Genomic DNA, 27,935 nt, shown 5'->3' with positions numbered 1-27,935 from the left:
TCTTCAATGTTCTTTATTTCTCAGATGTGATTTTTGTTACTCCTTTAGCTGCTTGAGTCTTCTTGATTATACAGTAATTTTCTTAAAAAAAAAAAAAAAAAAACATTAGCATTTGTAATTTGTATATTTAAAAACTGTTAAAATTACAAGAACCCTTAATTTTATTTTTAGAATATTCCGAAGAATCGAGCATTTGCTATTATTAGCCATTTGTTTATAGTTTGCAGTTAAATACCAATAACAATCTCCTGTTTGTTGTTATAGGTAATTAATCAAATTAAATTAAATAATCTACAGATGCCACATTCTGTGTTTTGTGGCTATTTATCATTCTGCAATTAGAAAAATGGTAATATAAATGTTAAAAAAAAATCTTCTTCTGTTAGTAATACCAGTCGTTGTTTAATTTATATTTCATCAGTTTATTCTTACAGATAGAGTTCTCCGCCATATTTAAGTACGCTTTTAAGAGACTAACCATTCTAAAATCCATTTCTTTCGGTTTGTGTATCAAATTCTGTGTTCTTTACAATAGCTAAATGGCATTTAGCATCGGCCAAAGTGATTAGTAGCTTTTACGTATGGTTAAGTTAATAATAATCTCGCCTATGCGGCTCTTTGCATGTTGTATTGGTGCTAATACGAATCACGATTACTTCTTGAAAGTCTGGGTATGTAACACAACAATGGTGATTGATATTGGAGACAGTTTATGTTTTCTTACGATTCGTTCAGTTTCGGAGATTTTATGAATTATTTCTCCAAAATCTTGCCGTTTCCATTTATCAATATTAATCACATCACTAATCGTTGATCATGGAAACATAAGAGCCCCGTGTTGTCGTCACAGACCATTGGTACCCAAACTTTTCGATTGGCAATCTTAGACAGGAGGACCACAAATATTTTCTATATTCCGTATATATAAAATGTAGGGCCATTCCTATTAATTAAAAGTTATGTGTCAAATATGTTCGCTGGGCGGATTTGGCCCAAGAGGAAGTAATTTTGGCACACTACGGAGAATACAGGAGTTTACAGATTTGATTACAGATTAACTGCTTTATTCTCATTCTCCGTGGGAATAGTTTTTGATCAAGATAAGTTTTACTTGCCAATCATAATACCTTCATCTAAAATAACTAGTCATAACTATATTTTATTTATTTATATAGGATTTTTAGATAGCAAACCATTGAAGTTGAATTAATATGTTAGTGAGAGATAGTGTTTGTTTTAAATATTTTATTGATTTTCAATAATATATAAAAATGTATTTTGGATATAAAATATGACAAGTTGAATATAAATCATAAATTTTACAAGACTATAAAAAATCTTTTTATGGTAATAAAAACAGAGAGATTCCCAATAAATTTATTTAGAAAATAAAATTGAAAAAAAAATAGTAATGAAAAGAATTTGGAACACTTATTTTCCATGTAATTCGGAAATTTGCCAGTAATTTTATCAAGTAAATCATTAATTTACTTAATTAGTTACTTTTAATAATCCATGAGAGCAATCCAGTTATCAGCGTGTCAAGTTGTATTTGCCTTTCAACTCTTGTTTTATACTTTTTTTTCTCTTTAAAATAACTCTTGTTAGCATAATTAATGGGCATTTTATCTGATACACAGGGCTTTGGCTGAGTTTATTTCACAGATTTTATTATTTTAAATAATAAATTGTATAATTCGGTGGGATGGCCGAGTCTCTGTGGGATCCGGAATCGAATCCGGGCGTACATTTCCCCAGGAATTTTTTTTGTCTGGGGTATGTAGGGCCCCATCTCTTTCTACCTGATTGTGGACCTTAATCAAAGGGTCTTATGGTCCTCGTTCTTGAAATCTCGATGTTTCAATGTCCTCCGAATCCAAAAATGCAAAAATCTTAGACGTATGGAGTCATTTTTAGTCGATCTGCATACTTTTTCCTTATATAACAACCGAAAAAATAAAAAGTAAATATAAGCGAATACGTAAGTTATCAGACATTTCCTTGTTTAATAGTAAGAAAACTAAAAAGTTAGTCGAGAATAAGTAAGAAGAAAACAAATAAAATAAAGTAAAATATTGTTTTTTAATTAGCGAAATTGCAATAACCGATAAAAGGATATATAAATGTAAAGTTCACCGAACTGCACGAGCGTCCAAGAACGAATCTCTAATCAATTGTATAACTTACACAACGTAAATAAAACAAAGAAAATAGAGACGAACCTACGCTCCATCTAATCGCACTACGCGGCAATTTCAATTCTTAATTAATTAATATATTTTGTTTTCGTAAATCCCCTTAATTCACACAAACAACACAGCCAGAACAATAGCTCGAAGCGGAGCGGATATAGAGAGGTTTCAAGTCGACGTCATAGATGCTCAATTGTCCGACGCCATCTTTGTGGTTTACGTTTTATTTGTGTTTACGGCGCTTTAGTTGGATTTCTTGTGTTGTTTATTCGTCGCGAATATTACTATGGCGAATTGTTGTGTAATTGGGTGTAATGGTAGTTCACTCGAGAAGAAAGGAACATCGTGTTTCAAAATTCCTGGCATTATTTGTCATCAAGGACCCAAAACCGAGGGGCTTTCACGGTGAAGGCAATTTGCATGGCTCTGGAGAATTAACCTGGAAAAATTTCAATACTGATAAAGTAAATATCAGTACAAGAATTTGTCAGAAACATTTCGTTTCAGGTAAGTAATAACATTTGATTACTAGTCGTGAATAAATGATTAGATAGATTATATAAAGTAGCATCTTTTATGCTGCTTTATATGAAGACACCCATACTCCCATAGATATTATACACATATATCTATAGTAAATATACAAGTAGATGTATTATTCGAAAATTGCGAGAAAAATTAGTGTATGATACGTGAATCAAAAGTGTTGTTTCGGTGATTAGTTATATACGAATGTATTCCAGTGACGTAAAAAATCTCATAAGCGGTTGACCAATAGATGAAAAAAAGACGCATCGTACTTAAATACTAGGATACATGAACAGTCACGAGGTAAAGAAGAGTAAAATTTAACTGGTGTTCAACCATTTTTGTCGAGTATTGTCGTGTGTATCAATGGTTTGCATACGACATGCCATCCATATCAGTATGGCAGTTCCTTGCTTAATAATTTCTTTCTAGTGGCGGTGGGTTATTGTTTCTACGATAGCTTATGTCTATGCGTACAATCCCTAAGAAGGGATGTATCTCCGCTTAGAGATGCTACAGGGATTAATATAAGAACTTATCGCTGATTATTATCATTATTTTCTTTTTGCGGTTGAAGGAAACTGGCATTCAATAGAAATAGGAGAAAAAAATATATTAATAAATGAATTATTTATGAATATTTTCGACAAATTTAGAAGATAAAACACCAAGTAACATACAAATTCCTCAGTCACAAGCATAATTAGAAAGTATAGTACCATATAGAAAATAATAATAAAAGATGCGCTTCAACAATTAAATGACGGACAAAATTTGATACTTTCTCCTCAGATTCAAAGTAATTAGCGTAATTTCTAAATTATTTTTATGTATTAACACGAATCCGAATTTAACCTTATTAAAATGAAATATTCTTCAACGAAAAATACTTAGAATTAAGTTAAATACGAATTAAAACACATAAGAGACTTCAATTTTCTATAATCTTAAAATCGATTTTTACGAAGGAAAATTGATAAAAATCGATTCTACTCATTTCTCTCTTCTAATGATTCACGAATCGATTTCTTTCTCTTTTTCATCATCATTAATTTTATTATTATTATTTTTTATAGACGAAACGAGTGAATAATCACCTACGCAGACAAGAAACAAATGCATTCTATTACAAATTTTAATGACGAAACTACACATTCCCAGAGAAAAAAAAATATTTTACAAATCTTTCGTATCTTTTACAATTGTATATTTATTGTATAAAAACATTTTTTGTGTAGTTATTTAAAAAAAAATAACAACAACGAGGGAATAGTTTCTATTGTTGCTGCGGTATTTTGATTGACGTCTTAGCTAAAAATACATTTATAAAATAAACAAAATTGAATAATTTATGAATATTTTTGACAAATTTGTAAGTTTATAATTAATTTCTTCAATATTCTTCATTAAAATTGTCTTACTATACACTTTTCTACAATGAAAATAAGTAATTAGATACGTTTATAATTAAATTTTGCTAAATCTCTTAAGAAAAATCTATATTTTAATCCATCGCATCGTAGTCAAATGGAAAATTTTACTATATAACAATAATAAATATTGTATATGAAAATCTTATCTTGTTTAGGAACATCTTTTATATAAATATTCTATCGAAAATCGATGATTTCTTTTCTAGTTTGGTTCAAACTTTCCATACTTTTTTTGGGGTGAGCATTTGATAAGATCTGCAACGCAGCACCTGAGCTAAAAAAAAAAAAAAAGGTTCTTAACACCTCAAATAGATTTTCAATATAACAAAATTACAGTCGAATTTCTTATTTTGTAAACGGTTTAAAGTTGATACTTTTAAAGAAAAGAATTCGATAATTCGATCGGTGGTTAATACATCAAGGTATGGATGGCCTCATTTTAACAATGCTATTAAGTATCCTCTGATCGTCTATACTCTATACTTAGAAGTGATCAATTTAGTTTCGTGGATAAAATACTTTGCTAGTGAAAAATAAAATCCAGAAATTAGTGTAAATCATTATGAAAAAAAAAACTTCTCGAAAGAGTTGCTTGACATTTTGGTCATTAGTATTAAAATACGCTTCGTAACAAAAAGAATTTTTGAAAATTCTTCTATATTTTCAGTAGATTTCGATAAAAATTTATAATTCGGCTAAGATCTAGCCAACTTAATGGCAATAAGACATTAATTAACAAGTAGAGAAAGATTAATCCATACAGTGCATGAAACTATTCTCTACAGTTTCTTTTATAGTCTATCTGTTTGACCCTGAAATGTAAATTCTATATTTTTGTAGGTTATTTAAGACAGTTTTATACTCGTAGAAACGATTCTATATAAGGTTGTATCGAGATTTAAGGTGCAAACAAAACAAAGAAATCAACCAGAAATGACTTTTTTTTAATTGTTTAGCTTCCAAGAATTCTAAGAAACTTGCTATTTTATGTTATTGTTTGTATTAACAATGCTAAATAAGTTCTTGCATTAGACAATGCAACAACTTGTAAATTAGCAATTTTTCCAGTTATAATTCCTACTTATATATATTTTTTCTTCATGTCTTAAAATCGTTCAAAAAATTAGCCAAAAATAATAATTAAAAAAAAACTAGGCGTTATATCATAAATTTCTCATAAAAAGAGCACTAAATAAATAATTTTTAAAGTTAATCCTCTCTCTCTCTCCCCTCCCGCAGGGGAATTTCGAAAATTTCCTTCTTAGTGTGCATTCTAATGGCGTACCCTAACTGTGTACCAAATTTCACTTCTTTAGGTTCAGCAGTTTGCTCTGGGCGATGATGAATCAATCAGTCAGTCAGTCAGGACATGTAATTTTATAGATAACCTGCTTTTCTCTCCTCTCTTAGTAGTCTTTTGTGTACTGTATTGTAATTATTAAGGAGAGAAAGGATGGCTGATGGCCGAGGCGTGAAGGATTTACCGCCAAGTTCCTTACTGTTGTCTGATCGAATCCACAATGGACATGTAACAAAGCCTTCCCGATGTCCCCGTGGCAGAGAGATTCTTGATTGTTGATTCGTGTTTTTGACTCGATTAGATGGTGAGTTGCGAATCAGATTTAGACCCTCGCAAGTTTTCAATGTTAAGCTACTTCCCAGTCGAGATGATTGTGCCAACCACGTTTGAAATGATTAGGATCAAGGCCGTCGAGAGGATGGAAGCTAAGGATATAGAGGAAGCTAACGGCTCTTAAAAGTTCTTATCCGTATATATTTATGTTATTTTTACAAGTTTTAAAACTACTTTTCATTAATTTAATAAACATTCAAGTGCGAAATTTAATTTTCGACGCTATTGCAGAAAGAGCATATTGTCTTTGGGAGGAAGAGATTCCACATAAGAGCACAGTGTATATGCAAATAAGGCGAGAACATTGGCAGAATCATAAAAATAAAATGTTCAGTACAGTTAAACTGTTGGTATTATAGGAGAAATGAAATCATTCGTGTCTCAAAGGTAAGATATAATTTTAGAATAATTAATATCATTATATATTATATTGCTATTTTACAAAGCGAGAATATCGTGGGATGGCGATCAAAACATCGTATCTTTATTTCCTAAAATTTTACAAGAGAACTAAAAAAAACATGGTTTCAAGGGAACAAAATTTTAAGTATGAGGTGGTGAGTTTTTGACAATGTCAGAGAGTGGGTTTAAAAGGGTGCAGACCACTTATGCGGTTTTGATCGCCAATCGACGATAAGAAAACGTCGTCATACCAAGATGGTGGCTAGCAACAGAGAATTGATACTGGTGTTAACTTCTTGTATTTATTCAAATGATAAAATTAATTTATTATATTATATTATTTATTGTATATGTATGAGATATATACCGCAATATTCATATACCATATATATATTATGTATTATATTTGTTGATTACCTTGCAACAGGAAATACGGCAATACGAAACAGCTTACGTTCTCTATTAGTTTAAATTTGAACTTGAATCATAGTATAACCTATAAACTTTTATGATTATTTAACATCAATTAAACTTTAAACTAAATATTATACTATATTTATGGATTTCAAACAACACATTTTTTTCAATTTTTAATAGGAGATTTTTAATACCTAAACATTTTATGTATTTCTTTCGTTAAATATCTATGAGAACCGAAAGAAAAAGGCATGTTTTCCTTCAAACGTGACGTCACTCCTCAGATGACCCCGAGTGATGATACACTTGTTCATTTACATCACAAGCATTCAACCTAAAATGCCAGTGCGATTCGTGAAAGAAATATTCGCCAGAAATTATGTCACTCTGACACAATAGAAGTTTCAAGGTCGCTTGTCACATGATAAAATGCACGTTTGCTCCTCCCCTTCGCCATGTTTGTGGTGTAGCTTCCACTTGCTTAGTTTGCACGTGGTTTGTTATTTGACAGGTCGGCATCTTTTTTTTTCAATATAAACTTAATAGAACTGCTGTATTTTTATGTAATGGACAAAGTTAAAAAAGATGCTTTTCTGGCGGGTTATTCTCGGGTAGTGAAATATCGCTCGGAGTCAGCAGTTAAACGCATTCAAACAATTTTAAATTCGCAAACAGATCCAAAATGGCCTCTTCCTATCCTTCCGCATCATTGATCTTCAGTTTCATCGCTCATCCTGCTCTGTTTCGATAAATATTTCCATTTGACCCCACTGTCATAATGCTATGCATTGAAATCTGGATCAGTTATGTATAATTTTGTGTACTTTATTAAAGTTTTTTGGTTATATAGTATCTCTCTTTTAAATTAACTGAAACAGTGGTATCTGGTCTGGAAAAATTGCTTGTTTGTATTGCAATTTACATTTAAATTCGTGATATTTTGATTCATTTATTAAATGCAAACATTCATAAAGGATTAAAAAATTCTTGAAATTGCAAGAGCTCTGTAAAGGAGCAGATAAAACGTGTAACACTATTGCATTCAAGTCCATGTGCAGACTAACATGTACTATTAGACATAATGTTGGGCATTTGTATAAATACATTGTTATAATTTTATCTTTAGGCAAAAAATACAGTATATAATTACCGTTTTCATGAACCCAATTGCACTTTCAAATTTTATATTTTATTTTTATCACTTAAAAAATAAATTTTACCTTTTCTGATTATGGGTCAATTTATTCATTTGTAGTCCTTACTATTTTTTTTTTGTTGTTATTTCAATTAAAAATGAATTACAAGAAAAAAATAAAACATTATTCAGTAAAATGGAGTTTTATTCTGTTAAATATACTTTAAACATAATTAATATACAGTATTTTAAAAAGAAATATTTACAATAATTAATAACAGTAACTCCCATTATCACAGGGAATAATTAAATAATCTAGATATTTATTTGCCCATTTTCTTTGAAATTTAAAAATTTTATTCTTTGGTGTTTTATTGAGATCACTCATAAAATCTGATTAAAAAGTTACTGTATGTTGATACATGGCAGAAAAAATTTAATTTGGTGTAGTTCCATTGAGAATGGGATCTTTGACAAGAGATATAATGCAGGTAGACGAAACATCACAGGGTGCATGCTCCAATTCGAACAGAACAATACTATTCCATTCATTATTGGATTCGAAAAAAACACTTGGAACATACAGTGTAACTTGAGGACCAATTATTGGCCAATATCGACCTAAATTGTGTTCGTTTAAGAAGGCAACACCCTGCAATAAAATATTTTAGAAAGATTTAGTTATAAATAGTAATGTAGCTAGATTAAAATATTTTAAAATATTTATAGGTTAAGTTTCTTAACTACAAAATAAAATAAAGATAAAACTAACATTTCAAAGTAAAATTCAATATTTAATTACAGATGAGTTTTATTTTTACTGAGATTCTTCAATTATTAAATTTAATGTAGAATATTAATTTATACTCAGCATATAGAAAAACATATTTTCTTTTACTTATTTTATGTTGAAAAAAATTTCATTAATATTCTATATCTAAATATGCTGAAACATAAACATTATTAATATTGAAGATAATTTTTAAAAGTTTAATTTGTCCTAAGTTTGGAAAATTATCATATGCTGAGAGTTAATTTAAATCAAATTCATTATTATTAATAAGATCTACAAAATAATATAATTTTTTTGCTAATGATTAGTTACAACCAGTTATTTATGTAACTTAATATATTCTGTTCTGTTGAATATATTAATATATACTGTACTGACCCCAAATATAAGTCTCCCAATTTTGTAATCCTTACATTTTAGAAAAAAATTAGGACCCTAATATAAGTTGCCTTTTTATTATTACTGTAATAGTTGTTGATAACACATTATTTCTTTAAACCCTTTATAACTGTGTCTTCATCAACATTCATAGTTTTACTGTTCTTTTAACTCTAATAAAAATTCCATATATTTTTGTAAATTTTTTCTGTGATTACAAAAATTACTCAGGTCCGTTTCAAAATGGCTTTAATTAGAAATAATTTTTTTAAAATTTGGATTTACCTGGAAATCAATCAGCATAAATGAATTTCTGATTATTTTGCTATTAATTTTTACAAATTGCATTTAAATCATAAATCTAGTTGATCAAAAAATTGTACTCAAAGGTGTTTTTTTTTTATAAAAAGAAATATATGCATCAGATGCCCCTATTATATGTGAAAAATCATAACTTATTGCTGCTCTTTTCTGTCCATATCAATAAAATTAATTAAAATTAATAAAATTTATAGAACAAAATCAAGATAATGTTCTGTGCACTGAGCAGTAGGTTGCCTAGTATATAAATCATGCCAGGGGAAGTGAGCTTCCTTGCATACTTTGAGTCTACTCTGGAAAGTATGCTTGANATTAATATTAAAACACTTAAAAAATATTAATTTATATTAATTATTGAAAGTATATTTAATAACATTATTACTATAAAATGATTGATAAATTAAAAATAACTTACTTTATGCCATCCATTTAATTTTAAAAATGTATCATAAGGATAGCCTGGTTTATTTGGTAATTTAAATAAACTCATATAAAATCCAGGTGTACAATCAGTGCATGGAATATCTGTATCTTCTGCATTAGAAATCAAATATTTAATTAAATTTTCAGGTTTTAATGATACCGGATAAATAGTCCAATCAGTGAGTATTGTTGAACCGAGAGTTACATTTTGAATGATACCCTAGAGATTAATATTTATTTAATTAAGATTATATCAAAATAAACTTTAAAAAATAAAATTAAAATTTTACGTACTTTTGTATCATTTATGCCACTACCAAAGCATACACGTCCTTGATTTTCTACTAGATGTGCACTGAGCAGTAGGTTGCCTAGTATATAAATCATGCCAGGGGAAGTGAGCTTCCTTGCATACTTTGAGTCTACTCTGGAAAGTATGCTTGAAGTTTTATGACTATCGAAAACAAAGCCAAAATATTGAATTTCGGTTTTGCTTATACTGTATACATTTATTTACATAACTATAAACAAATGTTTCAGATTAAAGTCTAAAACATGTAATTATATTTGATATGATTTTAATAGAGATTTACACTTTACAATAGAATAAATTTCACAGTAAATTACAGCAACCTTTCCCCTAATTTTTAACAATTGCTCGATTAGTACAGATTCCTAGGAGTGAAATAAAGTTATAAAAATAAAGTTACCAAAACTGATTTTGTTGAATATGTTAAAAATAAATGGCTAATCAATTATTTATGATCGTGCCAAACACTGAATTCTTGTGCATAGTTTGAAGGGCGTAGCATAACAAGTCACAATATGGTGGCATTTAATATTACTAAACAATTGACACACCAAATTTTAGCATCAGTTTAACCCTGTATGACATGTACAGTACAGTACCACAAACAGTTAACAAAATCAAAGGAAACTTTAATCTGATTCGAATATAGGTTGAGAGCAATTTTTGCTGCTTTAAAACAGGAAAAATACATTGACATTCAGGCCACTATGGTATCCTGTTATATCATAGATATAAAATATATTAATATATTACATTCTGTTAATGTAAAATTAGTTTGAATAGAATGTCATGAAAAAATTTACAAAAAAACATTTATTTAAATTTTAGGATATTTAACATTGTATATGTTTATGTGACTATGCTAATTTGAGTAATTTCAAAACAAAAAAAAATACCTTTGAATATNAGTTATTACTGCATTTATTATAGAAATACATTATTCTGTATGTAAATGTATATAGAGAAATACATTTATGGATATAGAAATGTATCTTTTGATATATGAAACATATATACTCTTGAGGAACTTTATACTTTAAATTTATTACATTTACTAATACTTGTCTTTTGTTTTATAGAATTTTATAGTAATAAATTAGTCAAATATAAATTTAAATAATTTTAAGTAAATAAATTATTATATATAACAAACTTTACAAACATAAAATATACAATAAGTTTTATTTAACATATATATTTTCTAATAAAATTTCAAAATGTAATGAAATAATGTTGAATATTATATTTACATACCAACAATTTGGAAATTAATTAATAATTATTATTTATATTCAAAATACACAATTTGATTATAAATTGTAAAAATACATATATATAAATTTACTTAACTACTTACATGGCTCATTTCTTCAAAAGATATGGGATATTTCGATATAAAAAAGTCATTTACTTTTAATACATTCCAAAGAGTTGAATACTAAAAAATTGTTAAAAATACACTTGATTAAGTTTATGAAAAGTTTTTAAATAGGTAAAATTCTAATCAATTTTATTGAAAGTATAATTAGAAGTCATTTTTAAAACATAGCAGATAATGATTCCATATATTAACATTTAGATCCAACTCAACGTGGTCTGAATCGATTTATATAATTATAAATTCCTTGATGAACATTTGGACTTTGATCAGAATGAATTAGATAAATATTTTTATTTAAAATTTTAAATGATAATTTTGTAAAAAAGATTGAAAATATTTAAATAAATCTTTTAAAGTTCTTTGAAATAATGTGTTTAAATAAATATAGTGAAATTATATTTTGTATTTACATATTCATTGAATTATTTAAATTTTACATAATATTTACAAAACTTAGAAATAAAGTTGATTCTATTTAAAATTTATAAAAGATAATTGGAATTATTAGAATTAAATTATAATTTGAATAATACTGTATTTAAAACAAACAATATATGAATTGATACTATATAATGATTAATGCACTACATTATAATTATCTCTATGTAAAGATCCATGATTCTGCCTATAACATGCATACTTATTTAATGAAAAAACAATAAAAATTACTTTTCAATTCTGATAAAAAAAGATTTATTTATTTCGTTTTTCATAAAACAGTACTTACAATATACATTTCAATATTTCCTAAATCCATTTTAGGATTTGCTGAAGGTACAGGACCCGATGGAAGCGGCAAATACTAAAATAATTAAAATATATATTATTTATTCAGAAGTCTATTTAAAGATGAATTTGATAATAAAAATTAAAATTTTACGTACTTTTGTATCATTTATGCCACTACCAAAGCATACACGTCCTTGATTTTCTACTAGAATTGTAATATTTTGGTTTGGTCTTACCACAATTGGTAAAGAATAAATATTTTCACCACGACTCAAAATACCTTGTAAAGTCTAAATAATATATAAAATAAAGATTAAATAAAAATCAGAATAAATTTCAAATAAAAATATGCATTTCAATTTTACCTGGTCTACATATACATATCCTCTGTCTCGAAGGCCAGGAACATAAAGCATAACTGGATCGGTAGTAAGAAAAGAAACCATAGTTGTATACACAGCAAATCCATAACCCTGAAATAAACAAAGGAATAAAAAGTTTGATTTAAATATAAATTCATACTTTTTAAAACCAAAATAATAGATAGAATTATAGATTCAAAATGCTCATATATTTAAAAAATCAAAAAATTCTTTTTCAGAATTTTACAACTTTTATCTCATGATTTTGAACACACTTCTAAAGATGTTTCCTTCTTAGGAACAAGATTGTAGTTAAGAAAGAAACAGAACATTTGTGTCAACCATCCTTACTTCTGTATGATAAAAGACTTGTCAAAGACAAGACTGTTCAACTGGCAATCTGCAGGCTGCATTCAGCTCACGAAACAATTTTTGCAGCCCATGAACATCTTCAAAAAAAAATTATTCAAAATATTTCATACATATTAGTGGACATAGAACTTGTGACTCAACAAATTTGGCCACAAACTTCCCATTAGCCAACTTTCATTTTAATCTATATTACTATTACAGTAGATTTTTATGTTATGAAATAAATTATGTTCACATATAATCAAATTTATATACAGTACATATAATTTATTAGTTTTTAATCAATAAAAAATATTACAACTTATAATTATTTTATTCTGCTGTTGTTTAAAAACAATTGTTTTGATAACTAATAAACATTTTAAAATCTATGTTTTTTTCCTGCATCAACGTTTCATTATATACAATATATTCTTATAAGACATTTTTATTTAGAAGTTAACCTAATCTAATTTATACATAACACAGTATTACATTCTATCTCTTAATATTTATAGTCAATTTTGGCTTACTAAAACTTTGGAGAAATAAAATTGGTTCACACTAATATAAAAGTTGGACAGCCCTGGACAAAGATATATTACATAAATAACTTTACTTAAAGCATGAAGCACTTTTTCAATGATGCAAAGAAAAGCAGATATTTTTAACTTCTGTTTTAGTTTTTAATGATATTTTCTCTTTCAATCTTAAATCATATTGAAATGTTCAAAGAAAATATTAAAACAATCATTTGCATTTAAATATAATTGATTCATTTTAATAGGTGTTTTAAACAGTAATGACACTTATTATCTAATTTAATTCAATTATTCCAGATTATTAATTATCAAGAGATATTTGTTACAAATTACTTATCAGTTATTACTGCATTTATTATAGAAATACATTATTCTGTATGTAAATGTATATAGAGAAATACATTTATGGATATAGAAATGTATCTTTTGATATATGAAACATATATACTCTTGAGGAACTTTATACTTTAAATTTATTACATTTACTAATACTTGTCTTTTGTTTTATAGAATTTTATAGTAATAAATTAGTCAAATATAAATTTAAATAATTTTAAGTAAATAAATTATTATATATAACAAACTTTACAAACATAAAATATACAATAAGTTTTATTTAACATATATATTTTCTAATAAAATTTCAAAATGTAATGAAATAATGTTGAATATTATATTTACATACCAACAATTTGGAAATTAATTAATAATTATTATTTATATTCAAAATACACAATTTGATTATAAATTGTAAAAATACATATATATAAATTTACTTAACTACTTACATGGCTCATTTCTTCAAAAGATATGGGATATTTCGATATAAAAAAGTCATTTACTTTTAATACATTCCAAAGAGTTGAATACTAAAAAATTGTTAAAAATACACTTGATTAAGTTTATGAAAAGTTTTTAAATAGGTAAAATTCTAATCAATTTTATTGAAAGTATAATTAGAAGTCATTTTTAAAACATAGCAGATAATGATTCCATATATTAACATTTAGATCCAACTCAACGTGGTCTGAATCGATTTATATAATTATAAATTCCTTGATGAACATTTGGACTTTGATCAGAATGAATTAGATAAATATTTTTATTTAAAATTTTAAATGATAATTTTGTAAAAAAGATTGAAAATATTTAAATAAATCTTTTAAAGTTCTTTGAAATAATGTGTTTAAATAAATATAGTGAAATTATATTTTGTATTTACATATTCATTGAATTATTTAAATTTTACATAATATTTACAAANAAAGTATATATATATATATATATTTTTTTTTTTTAAACTGTGAAATATATATATATAATAATAGACTCATTCAAATAGTATTAAACATTTTGTTGTGAAAATACACTCATCACACCTCAAAGCCCAAAGTAATGTAATTCTTTGGGCTTTGAGGTGTGCAAAGTAATGAAATTCTGCACACCATAAACGTTACAAATCAAACAATGACAAGCCCAGTCTAGCAATTAATGCAAACTGACCACTATCAGAGATAGTTTTACTATTTACTAATATACATTTACGAACTGTTATTCAATTATATATTCTTGTACTGTAATAATAATATGATTTTTTTTATTTTGTTTACTACCATTCCATATGCAGAATTTGACTACTATTGCATGCCAGTTTTAAAGTGTGCCAAGTTTTTTTGTAACAGTGTTTATTTAATATTTTACTGTTAACTTTTTAAATATTATTTCTAAAACGTTTTCCAATTGAAAAGTACTAATATTATTTTGATGTATGACCAATAGCATAAAATTATTTTAGTAACAGTACTTAGCAGTTTTTCATTGTGGTTAATTTTTAATGAAACTATAATATTACTTTTTTATAAAGTTTGAGACTGTCTCAAAGTTTTTATAACTTGACAAAACAATTGTTATTTACATTTATTATTATTAAGTATAAATAACATAACTTTTTTTAAGTTTCTATGGTAAAGATTGAAAGAAATACAGTCAAACCCTGGTCTTTGGATGCCTCACTTTTTGAACAATTCAGTTCACAAACAGAATTTAAAATTCATAATTGCACTGTTTGTCATACAATTGCCGAACAAGCTACTCGGCAAGAGCCAAGGTTAGAGAGAGACAGATGCTCAACTCCCTACACTTCCTATGTTAAAGAAAGTCGACGGCCTGACCAATCAATGACAGGACTACCGATTCAGAAGTTAGTGGCACTGAGATTGCCCCACATCATTAGACATCATGACAAAAATCATTGATGATGTTTCTACTTAAATTAGACTTCAATGCATATGTGGAAAAGATACTATTTCCATTTTTCAGTATGTGCCACAGTTAAATCTAAATCAAAGTAATCAATAAAAACCATGTTAATTGGCATTCATGTAATAAAAATGGCATCCAAAAATTCCTGTTTAAACATGCTTATGTTAAATGAAATAACAGAAATTTATTAATATATTATATTATATTTTATACTTATTAATATAATATTATATTGCATTTGTAGGCATTTTTATGCATGAAATATAGCTAAGGTAAAAAAAAAAGTTTTATGTTGAAAGGTCAGAAACAGAATAATCCATTTTATATTGTTTCTTATGGGAAATTTTGTTTTGGTTTTAGAAAAAAATCAGTTTTTGAACAACTTTTAGGAATGAATTATGTTTGAAAATAAAGGTTTGACTGTACCTATAAACTGCTATTTTATCAGCCATTAATTAATTAAATATCTGAAACAAAAAACCTATGATTATAATTTTTAATCTTTTCCTATAAAATTATATCTTTCCTTTTTTTACAAATTAAAAATTTTACTTCAAATATTGTCCTTTGTAATTTATGCTGCTACGTAATCGTAAATGATACGTTTCTGTGCATTTAATTTAGAACATTTATTGGTGGAATTGTGCTTACAGTATTTTATAATTAAATAATTAAAAAGTGATTCATTATCGTTTAAATATAATTTTTCTTTTTTGAGATTTATTATTAAGACTTTTGATTTTAATACATTAATTATGCATTCTATCACAACAGTCATTGGCTGATTATCTGATTAATATATTAATAGAACAATTATAGGATCATTTTTAATTACACAAAGCAATTATACAAAAATATTTTAAAAAATAATTACCATTAGAAAAACCAAATGATGTACCTCCATGAAACATATAGCTATAAAATACAGGAAAACATATTAATAATAATCAAATTTTTGAATAATAATATATTCTAGAATATAACATTTTTTAATCTATACACTTAACAATAAAGAATTAAATAAAAAATTAATTAATATAAAAACTAGATAACTGAAAAGTATAGAGTAAAAATGTTTCTTATATTTCCACAAACATTTCTTAAGGACAGACAATTTGCCAAATTATCAAGCTATGATTAGGCTAAGTTAATAATTATATATGAAGAAATTTGTCTAGAGGTAGATGGTTAAGCTATCATCTCATGATAATTTTAATAATTGTAATAAATAAATTTTAATTTAGAATTTCTGGAAAAAAAGAATCTGTCAAGAGCAGGACTCGAACCCACAATTTCTGCTTATTGTGCAGATGTATTGGCAGTTACACTTGTTACCTGGACCTCCATCCAACAAAAATCAGGTTTCTCAAGTTGTTTGTTTATATTTCTTAAGTACTTTTTGATATTTAAAAAAATTTTTAACAGATGAATCACAAGAAAAAGATTAGTTATTAAAAAAAGTGTAAAACAAAATTAGACTAATTTTGCATCTTTTCTACTTTTCTTTACTATAAACAATAATATTAAAATAAAAATACACTGCCTCACATAATCCACACAAAATTACAGTAATTATTTCTGTTAATATTTCGCATTAAAATATATATCAGTGTATTTCTGAGACACACTACATAATTAGTATTAAAAAAGATTAAAATTATGTAAGTATTCGTTATAGCAGGGCTTCTTAAACTATGGGTTGCAACCCCACATGGGGTCGCGAAATTTTAATGTAAAATATTGAAAATAATTTGTGAGAGTTTGAAAGTGAGGCATGCTTTGTGTCACAGGTTTTGTGAGTTGCGCTTTGTGTCACTTCTGGTGCAGCGAGAAAACGATTCAGCAACACTGATTGTAGTGTAAACTAGCATAGTGTTGTCGCTTTTCAGTGTATTCAGTTGTCTCTATTCCATTGTAACACAAGAGTGAACTGTGGTAGCACACCATTATTGTTTTTGCAAATTTGCATATATCTTTATTTTATATTTTTTGGGTCATGAAAAAAATCACAATCATAAATGGGGTCGTGAATAAAAAAAGTTTAAGAAGCCCTGCATTATAGGTTGACACCTACAATGAATACTTACAAAATTAACATTGGAAATGATTCGATTTTTAAAAAGTTTCAACAGTATTGTATTGCATGAAACTATTGAAACTTTTAAAATAATGATACAAACACTCGGATATAAATGTTGTAAATAATAAATCTGTAAAGTAGTGACCTCTTAGCAGAGGGGAACAAAAGAGGCGCGACCTTGTCAATTGGACCCACGTGCGGTCGGGTAATACCACTTGTAAAGTATTGACTTGTAAACAAGGGTAAGCAAAGGAAGCGCCGGCTTTGTTAATTGGACCCACCTGCAGTCAGACAGTAATACAATTGCCATATCTGGTCTTTGGATGCCTCACTTTTTGAACAATTCAGTTCACAAACAGAATTTAAAATTCATAATTGCACTGTTTGTCATACAATTGCCGAACAAGCTACTCGGCAAGAGCCAAGGTTAGAGAGAGACAGATGCTCAACTCCCTACACTTCCTATGTTAAAGAAAGTCGACGGCCTGACCAATCAATGACAGGACTACCGATTCAGAAGTTAGTGGCACTGAGATTGCCCCACATCATTAGACATCATGACAAAAATCATTGATGATGTTTCTACTTAAATTAGACTTCAATGCATATGTGGAAAAGATACTATTTCCATTTTTCAGTATGTGCCACAGTTAAATCTAAATCAAAGTAATCAATAAAAACCATGTTAATTGGCATTCATGTAATAAAAATGGCATCCAAAAATTCCTGTTTAAACATGCTTATGTTAAATGAAATAACAGAAATTTATTAATATATTATATTATATTTTATACTTATTAATATAATATTATATTGCATTTGTAGGCATTTTTATGCATGAAATATAGCTAAGGTAAAAAAAAAAGTTTTATGTTGAAAGGTCAGAAACAGAATAATCCATTTTATATTGTTTCTTATGGGAAATTTTGTTTTGGTTTTAGAAAAAAATCAGTTTTTGAACAACTTTTAGGAATGAATTATGTTTGAAAATAAAGGTTTGACTGTACCTATAAACTGCTATTTTATCAGCCATTAATTAATTAAATATCTGAAACAAAAAACCTATGATTATAATTTTTAATCTTTTCCTATAAAATTATATCTTTCCTTTTTTTACAAATTAAAAATTTTACTTCAAATATTGTCCTTTGTAATTTATGCTGCTACGTAATCGTAAATGATACGTTTCTGTGCATTTAATTTAGAACATTTATTGGTGGAATTGTGCTTACAGTATTTTATAATTAAATAATTAAAAAGTGATTCATTATAGTTTAAATATAATTTTTCTTTTTTGAGATTTATTATTAAGACTTTTGATTTTAATACATTAATTATGCATTCTATCACAACAGTCATTGGCTGATTATCTGATTAATATATTAATAGAACAATTATAGGATCATTTTTAATTACACAAAGCAATTATACAAAAATATTTTAAAAAATAATTACCATTAGAAAAACCAAATGATGTACCTCCATGAAACATATAGCTATAAAATACAGGAAAACATATTAATAATAATCAAATTTTTGAATAATAATATATTCTAGAATATAACATTTTTTAATCTATACACTTAACAATAAAGAATTAAATAAAAAATTAATTAATATAAAAACTAGATAACTGAAAAGTATAGAGTAAAAATGTTTCTTATATTTCCACAAACATTTCTTAAGGACAGACAATTTGCCAAATTATCAAGCTATGATTAGGCTAAGTTAATAATTATATATGAAGAAATTTGTCTAGAGGTAGATGGTTAAGCTATCATCTCATGATAATTTTAATAATTGTAATAAATAAATTTTAATTTAGAATTTCTGGAAAAAAAGAATCTGTCAAGAGCAGGACTCGAACCCACAATTTCTGCTTATTGTGCAGATGTATTGGCAGTTACACTTGTTACCTGGACCTCCATCCAACAAAAATCAGGTTTCTCAAGTTGTTTGTTTATATTTCTTAAGTACTTTTTGATATTTAAAAAAATTTTTAACAGATGAATCACAAGAAAAAGATTAGTTATTAAAAAAAGTGTAAAACAAAATTAGACTAATTTTGCATCTTTTCTACTTTTCTTTACTATAAACAATAATATTAAAATAAAAATACACTGCCTCACATAATCCACACAAAATTACAGTAATTATTTCTGTTAATATTTCGCATTAAAATATATATCAGTGTATTTCTGAGACACACTACATAATTAGTATTAAAAAAGATTAAAATTATGTAAGTATTCGTTATAGCAGGGCTTCTTAAACTATGGGTTGCAACCCCACATGGGGTCGCGAAATTTTAATGTAAAATATTGAAAATAATTTGTGAGAGTTTGAAAGTGAGGCATGCTTTGTGTCACAGGTTTTGTGAGTTGCGCTTTGTGTCACTTCTGGTGCAGCGAGAAAACGATTCAGCAACACTGATTGTAGTGTAAACTAGCATAGTGTTGTCGCTTTTCAGTGTATTCAGTTGTCTCTATTCCATTGTAACACAAGAGTGAACTGTGGTAGCACACCATTATTGTTTTTGCAAATTTGCATATATCNCCTCCCTGGCTATGCCCATGGTTGAGACCTAACAATCGATCAAAAAACCAATTTTACTGTAAAATAAACACGTACAGCCTTGGTGATAAAATTGTAGTTTTTTAATGTAGTGTAGGACCTACAAACACTTGTCTTTTTCTTTTACCCGTGACCCCCGTGTAAGGCTTTGCGATCCCTCTGGGGGTCGCGACCCACAGGTTGAAAAACACTGTCATAGAGGAAGGAAACAAGTAAGTTTGTAATCTTTCACAATTATGATTGTTGAATTTACTTTATAAACCATAAAACTGATCCTATGAGGTAAAAAACAAACATGGTTGCAAACATTGATCCTGTTAGAATAATAATAACTGAATTACATCATTTATCCTATGTTAAAGTTGGTTTTGTTGCATATTGTTTCACGTAATGAATGTTACAGTTTCCAAGACCCTATCAATTGCATTAAATGAAGACTTGTTAAAATACAAAATAAATATTAATTAATTGCAATTTTTTTTGTTCTGTTTTCATCTGTTTAGTTCCTCCTTAGCCCACTATTCTGCATTACTCTATGTACCGCGTACAGGATAATCATAATTAAAGTATCCCTATTAAGAGAGACATAGAGAGACATCTACCAGATATAATTGGATCAAACTTGGTAAAAATATTATCCAGGAGATGCAGAAGTGATCCTCATAAAAAGAAATTTAGTTTCAAAACAGACATTACAAAAACATATGGACACAATAACAATTACAAATTATATGGAATAGTATCTAGATTTTAAAAATGTGAAATATTAGAATAAATGTGTGCTTTTACAAACTTTAATCTACTCTTATTCCAATGATATACCAGAAAAATCTTTAATCTTGCTTGTCAAATCTTGCTAATGAATACATAATCCACCTTTATGGGGCTGTGAAATAAGTAAAATCATGACAGGTGTGCTTTTATGACAATTGTTGATGGGCTGATATGTATAAACAGATGTTTGCACATGCTAGCCTATGTTTTTGGTCTTGAGAAAACAAATTCAAGGAGACTGGACATGAAAAAAACAATTTTTATTACATGAACTTTACATAAACCTCAAACAGACTACAGTACATTAGTAACATTAGTGATGGAATGGAAATTCCTCAGTGTAGACTCCATTATTGTCTATTAGAACTTACAAATGGTGAACATTGTGCAGAACACAACTGATCTGTAATGTTATTCATGTGCAATTTTATTCTGTCTTTTAAAACAGTATGGTTAGGAACCTTAATCTAATTCATGACACTTTTTAGATGACCCCAACCAAAACCCACAGGTTAATGTATGGGGAACGAGGTATTGGACAGCACCACATTGATTTCTGGTGGTGGGATCTTAAACTAGAAGTTTTTATGATTATCACTTCTGCATGCTTTGATAGTATTATTGAGTTTTGTCTATTACATCCAGTAGACATCTCTCTAGATGTCTTTAAATAAATATACTTTAATTACTGTATTGAACTGTAAAAATTAATAAATTAACCTATGAAAATATAATGTTTTTCTTTAAAACCACACCCTTTTAAAAATCCTGTACACATGCCTGGTCCTCTGCTTTTTTTCAAAAGAAATGGATAATTCTTTCTTAGTTCAAAAGGAAGTATAGACAAATTGAGTGAATTACAAGATCTATAAAAATATTAACAGAAATTATGCAAAAATTTTAATTATATTATCATATCATTCAACATGGAGACAAGATAGATTTTAAAGTTTACTAAACTTTATTGAACTTTACATTTAATGATATGTTATTATTTCACTTTAAAAATGCTAATACAAAATTCTGAACTATAGACGTTCATTTCAAGTAATATATTTTTTACTCAAAAAATAATTTTATAATTAATTTTAATTTCCAATTAACCGATATATAACCGACAGCAATGATATTTTAGAGTAAAAAGATTGACATTTCATTTTTCTGTTACTCGTATTATGCACAAAAAGTATACACAAACACTGCTTTCAAGTTAAAGCTAAATGATTGCCAGATTAGATCAGGCTATATTACTGCTACTATTAATAATTAGAACACTTAAATAATTTGGCCTAGACTTAGGTATTAGGTGCAATCTCTTATTAAATTTAATAATTATAATTAATTTAGAAAGTTCTGGAAGAAAAGAATTGACCTAGAGTGAGACTTGAACCTGCAAACTCCCACTCACTGTACAGTTGCATTGCCAGTTACGCTACCCTGACCTCTGTCCAATCTTCACTTTCAGAACTATTAATTTAGATATAACTACACTGGTTACTCACAGCATTGACTGGAGATAACTCAGCAATAATGACCAATAACTCCCACTATGACACTCAACCAGCTATGTCTCTGTATTTATAAATATAAACATCTGTATGTCTGACAGTTATATTAAAGCTAAATGATTACCAGATGTTTATATTTGTATATATACACCATGCCGAAATAAAGCAATAGTCAGCTGTGTAACATAGTGGGAGTTATAGGACATGGGTGCTGAGTCATCTCCAGTTGGCACTGTGAGCAACCTGTATGGTTATATCTAAATTAATAGTTCTGAAAGCAAAAATCAGTTGGTAGTCTCAATAGCATAACTGGCAATGCAACCGCACAGTAAGTGGGTGTTTGCAAGTTCAAATCTCACTCTAGGTCAATTCTTTTCTTCCAGAACTTTCTAAATTAATTAATAAATGTTAAATTTTATTAAATTTAATAATTATAATTGAGATTGCACCTAATGCTCATCTCTAGACCAAATTACATAACATTTTAATTATTAATAATATCACAAATATAGCCTGATCTAATCTGGTGATCAGCTTTAACTAATAAGCTTACAGATGTTTGGGCTGCAATTTTCAAATTGCAGACCTGTAAGTTTCCACTGGATTCATCCATCTGTTTGTCCTTCCTTTAATATTTAAAATGGAGTAAGATAGATAAAAGTCAAGACCAGAAATATGGAAAACTTAGGGGCAGGAGACCCTGATTAACTATATACAAACTTCTGGTTTGGACTGGAAGTCACATTATTTTAATTCAAAAATTTTCTCTAGAACAAAGTTAGATAGATGACCAGCACGACTCTGTTATTATCAGAAAAAGTACGATGTGCAGGGGCAAGACTACTAAAATCGAGAGCATATATTTTAAATTGATTTAAAATATTGAAAGTGCAGTCTGACATTATGACGATGTCACAATAGATAATTGCTTGTTATAACTGCTTTTAAGGATTAAGCAAGATATTTATTTAACTAATATCTTTTGAGTGATCTTGCAACTATAATCATAGCACATCATTTAGATTTGAATAGCTAAAAAAAATACATTTTGATGATGAACACAAAAACACTTAAAATTATTAAATAAAATACATTTTTTAATTTAATTTGTGTTTTTAAATTTAAATTTTTTTCAACTTATAAATGATTTGAGTATGTGAATTTAATTAATAATTTTTTCTAATTAATAGCAAAATTAAGCTTACCAGAACCAAAATCAATAGTTGCAAAAACTCCATTAATTCTTCCACAAACCAAATCTGAACTACTACTTCCATCAGTTGTAAAGAAGATAACACTGTCGTTAAAGTGTTGTAAATATAGATCCCTAAGATGATTTGTATATTTAAAATCACATGCTGAATAACTACCATATTCATTTTCTATCTATATGAAATATTTAATTTAATTATTTCAATAATAACTTTTTTTTTATGATAAAGCATTTCAAATTTAATTACCTGAATGGAAATTACAGGACCTCCATTTGAATACAAAAGTGGTTTTAATTTTGGGAACAGAATATTAAACCATCGATCGACATAATACAAATAATCTATAATAAAATAATATTTAATCAATATGATAATTAATATTTACTAATAATAACTTATTTAATTATAAAAGTATTAAATAAAAAATATAAAACTTAAGAGAAAACTAAAAATATATAAACTTCACTGTTGGAATGATATTCAAATAAGTTATGTTTAAATTTTAAGTACAAATAATTCATACATGAAATTACATAAATATATGATTTATCACTTTTATTTATTTAATAAGATTATTGAATATGAAAAGTATAATAAATAATAAACATGCATAGGAAAATTTAATTTTGAAAAAATTATTTGATATGATTTTCAGTTGCATAGACTTTAAAATATTTAAAAGAAACAAACATATTAATAATATGTAAACATGTTTCTTTTGAACAAGTTGAATGGCACTCTTGACAATGGATGTTCTCCGCTTTAACTCCAGCAGACCTCTGCAAATATTTCTAACTAAAACTCATGTTTAAAGTTAACTTCTTAATATAGAAATTATAATAATAAAAATTCAGTATAAATGAACAATATATTATATGCTGTTTCCAAAAGTCCAGCATAAGCAAAGGCATACTAAAGTATTTTATTATTGTATTCTGTAATCCTATGCTGTGTAAACTATTAATATTTTATTGGAAGTGTTGATTACTTAATCAACACTTCCAATAACTATTGGTAGACCTGATAATAAAATCTTTATTACACTTAAGATAACTGAATATTTGTAATGGTGTTCTATTTGTATCCTGTTGCCCGGATTGCTTTTCATATGAATTACAAAATATATATTTATTGAAAAACTATTACTATTAGTGTGTCAATTAAAAAAAAAATCTGTGATTTTATTATAGACTTTAATCACATGCATATTTGGATGTCAGCTTATGCAACTTCCAAACCTATGACAAATCTAAACTAGAATTTTGAGCTGAAAATCTTGAGGTTGACTTATACACCAGCAACTATTATAAATTAATATCCAAATTTAAATTATATATTAATCATTTTAAGATAGATTATTGAACACTGATATAAAAAGATTTCAATAATCAAATGTATGATAATTAAAATTTTATCATTTAGCAGTTTTCTTTCTGCAATCATTCATTTCTGCTAAATATTGTTGTAGAAATATTTGGCTACATTATCATTATTTTGAAAAATAATTAAATTCTTTTACTTCTATGAATGAGTCAATGAATTTAATTTGGACACAGTCCATTTATTTTTTAATTTATTAATTATTAATTGAAATTATTTATTCAATAATCTAAATTCAGTTTATAAACATATTGTATATGATTCATAAAACTATCTGTGTATAGTATTGTATATTATTATAAATTATAAAGCAAACCTGCGTCACTTGTTCTTAGTTGCATATCAGGCTTGACTTTTAATAACCAATATGGTAAGCCACCCTATAAAATATTAATTAGTATAACAATAGACTAAGATTTCATGTAATTATAAATATACTTTTATATATCAAAATATAATTAAAAGGATATTCAATACAGACCATTTCTCTTTCTGCATCAATAAATGGTCCAGGTCTTAGAATCACTAATAAACCGACTTTACCAGCTGTTTGAATATAATTTACAATATCATAATTATCTTCAAAAATATAAGTTCCTGGCTCAGGTTCATGAGAATTCCATTCAATATATCTATAATTAAAAGAAATCATATCATTTAGTTTAATTTTGTTTAAACAGAACAAAAATTAAACCATTAATTCATTTGTATATAAAATATCTTCCCAAAATGAAAAATCCATTTCTAAATTCTTATATAAATGTTAGATGATGTTATTTTATCCTATTTTCTATATTTTAATTCACATAAAGTTTTTTCTTACGATATATTTATGATAATTATTTTATTATGATTCTTTAATACTTACTTCATATATATCATTTAATTACATATGTTGCCATATGTTACATATGTTAGAAGGATTTATTTTTTATCTCTCTACTTTTTTGTAGATTCATCCTTCATTATATGAATTTAAAAATAAATAAAAACAAATTCTAATCTTTTAGAAAATCTATTCCTTTTTTTAAATCTAATAATATGCTGGATTATAGCTGTGATCATGTTTATAATTTTAGCTATTTTTCCTTGTTGATTTTTAAATCAGTGACGAATGAAACTTTATGCAAATTAATGAATGTTTAACTTTTATTAATATAATAAAAAAGTACAAAAGTATTTTATATACAGTGTAGTTTAACTGTAAAATAAAATACATATACATATATAGTAATCAAATGTTAAACAACCTTCATTTGATTTAGATATTAGACTTAAAGATTTTCCTATAGAACTTATAATATTACAAGCATTAAAAGTTAACAAGTTATCTCTTGAAAGACTTAACACCAAACAAGTATAATATTTCCCTTAAAGAATTAAGAAAGATCTCTTAAGAAAGATATTCATTTGAACTCCAAAAAGAAAATAAAACTGTACATGCATTATGTTTTCCCTTATTATTATAACCTACATAAAATTTTTGTTCATACATTATAATGACAAATATTTTATGCACATTTGTTTGTCTCTTCCTTACATAATCACTAAAAATAGGCAAAAATGAACAGCAAATAAAACTTAACATAGTTATGAACATTATTGCTAATATAAATTTCACCAAAACTATTATTCATAAATGTTACTTCTTATATAAATTTAATAAATCAGATTTAAATTTCAAACATATTTTTTATGAAACATTATAAGAATTTAAAAACCAATCAAGGATGTGATAGTAAAAAATTGAAAAATCAGTTCTTTATTTTGTAATTTTTACGATATTATTATTCCCACGTATAGAAAAACTACACTACTACTGTAAAAAAGATTGCTATGTAAATAAGAATAGTAAAAATGCTAAAATAGGTAAAGGAGTTCAAGAATTTAACTATTCAAATTAAAATCTCGCTATACAGAATATTTATTTAAAATCTTTTTAACTAAAATTCTCACCTATTATTGTGATTCTTGTTTTTAGTTAAAGGATTTTAAATAAATAAATACTTTATATAGTGAGATTTTACTTTAAATAATTATGTAATCATGAAATTGTTACAATTAATAAGTAATTTATGTGAGATAAAACATTTTTTGGAATCAAACATCCTGTCATCAGATCAAACAGACTAGAAACAAAAAGAAACCTGATTTTTGTAAAAAAAATCAAAGCTATAAAATAAATAAAATAAACACTATTTTATACATTATGCCTGTCTATTGTGCATTTCATAAGTTATTCTTCATTATAGTTGTTCCTTATTTATTTATTCTAGTCAGATCTGATCTCATCTGGAGTGGGAAAGGTTACTACTGTCATGCGGGTGGAGAGTTACAGGAAATTTACCATGGACATGGGTGAAAGATGGAGGAACACATTCCCACAGTTAGGGATTTTGAAGCTGAAATGAAAGATCTTGAAAAATGTTTTATCCTTAAATTCTTTGACATCTATAATCTTGCAAATATTTTTACATTAGTTCTATTTAATATAAAGTTGTATATGTCAGCACATTTCAGTATATAAACATTTAAACATTCTATTTAAGAGCTACAGTTATACAAAGTATAGCATAAATATAAAATATAAAATCACAATTCAAGAGAGAGAATTTTTAAAATTAAAAAACATTTCTCACGTTTGTAGAGCATTCAGACCAGCTGCTTTCATTTTCAACATTCTGTCTTCCCATAATGATGATGGTACTCTAAAGTAATGCATGGATCCCGAAACATAACGAAAAGGCTTTCCATCTTTCAAAAAACAATTATTATCGTAATCAATAGTAAATGATCTGCTACCACTAACCTGA

At 26.8% G+C, this 27,935-nt stretch overlaps 1 protein-coding gene across 1 annotated transcript in view; it reads right to left on the bottom strand.

The window, feature by feature from the left end:
- Positions 1-8,008: 8,008 nt before the first annotated feature.
- The window catches only part of LOC111623789 (beta-galactosidase-like), a 35,661-nt gene continuing 15,734 nt past the window's right edge, over positions 8,009-27,935 (bottom strand). The window contains exons 8-18 of the mRNA XM_023366489.1: positions 27,762-27,931; positions 25,604-25,754; positions 25,439-25,502; positions 23,989-24,083; positions 23,734-23,914; positions 16,467-16,507; positions 14,119-14,199; positions 12,441-12,548; positions 12,231-12,365; positions 9,648-9,875; positions 8,009-8,392 (exon numbers count right to left, since the gene is read on the bottom strand). Coding sequence (XP_023222257.1) covers positions 8,177-8,392; positions 9,648-9,875; positions 12,231-12,365; positions 12,441-12,548; positions 14,119-14,199; positions 16,467-16,507; positions 23,734-23,914; positions 23,989-24,083; positions 25,439-25,502; positions 25,604-25,754; positions 27,762-27,931 — 1,470 coding nt within the window. The 3' untranslated portion in view covers positions 8,009-8,176. The remainder of the gene's footprint in view (positions 8,393-9,647; positions 9,876-12,230; positions 12,366-12,440; positions 12,549-14,118; positions 14,200-16,466; positions 16,508-23,733; positions 23,915-23,988; positions 24,084-25,438; positions 25,503-25,603; positions 25,755-27,761; positions 27,932-27,935) is intronic.

The sequence above is a fragment of the Centruroides sculpturatus genome, unplaced genomic scaffold (genome assembly GCF_000671375.1).
Source record: "Centruroides sculpturatus isolate CEXI.00-Female unplaced genomic scaffold, Cexi_2.0 scaffold120, whole genome shotgun sequence".
Lineage (NCBI taxonomy): Eukaryota > Metazoa > Arthropoda > Arachnida > Scorpiones > Buthidae > Centruroides > Centruroides sculpturatus.
This window is presented reverse-complemented; position numbering and strand designations above follow the sequence as displayed.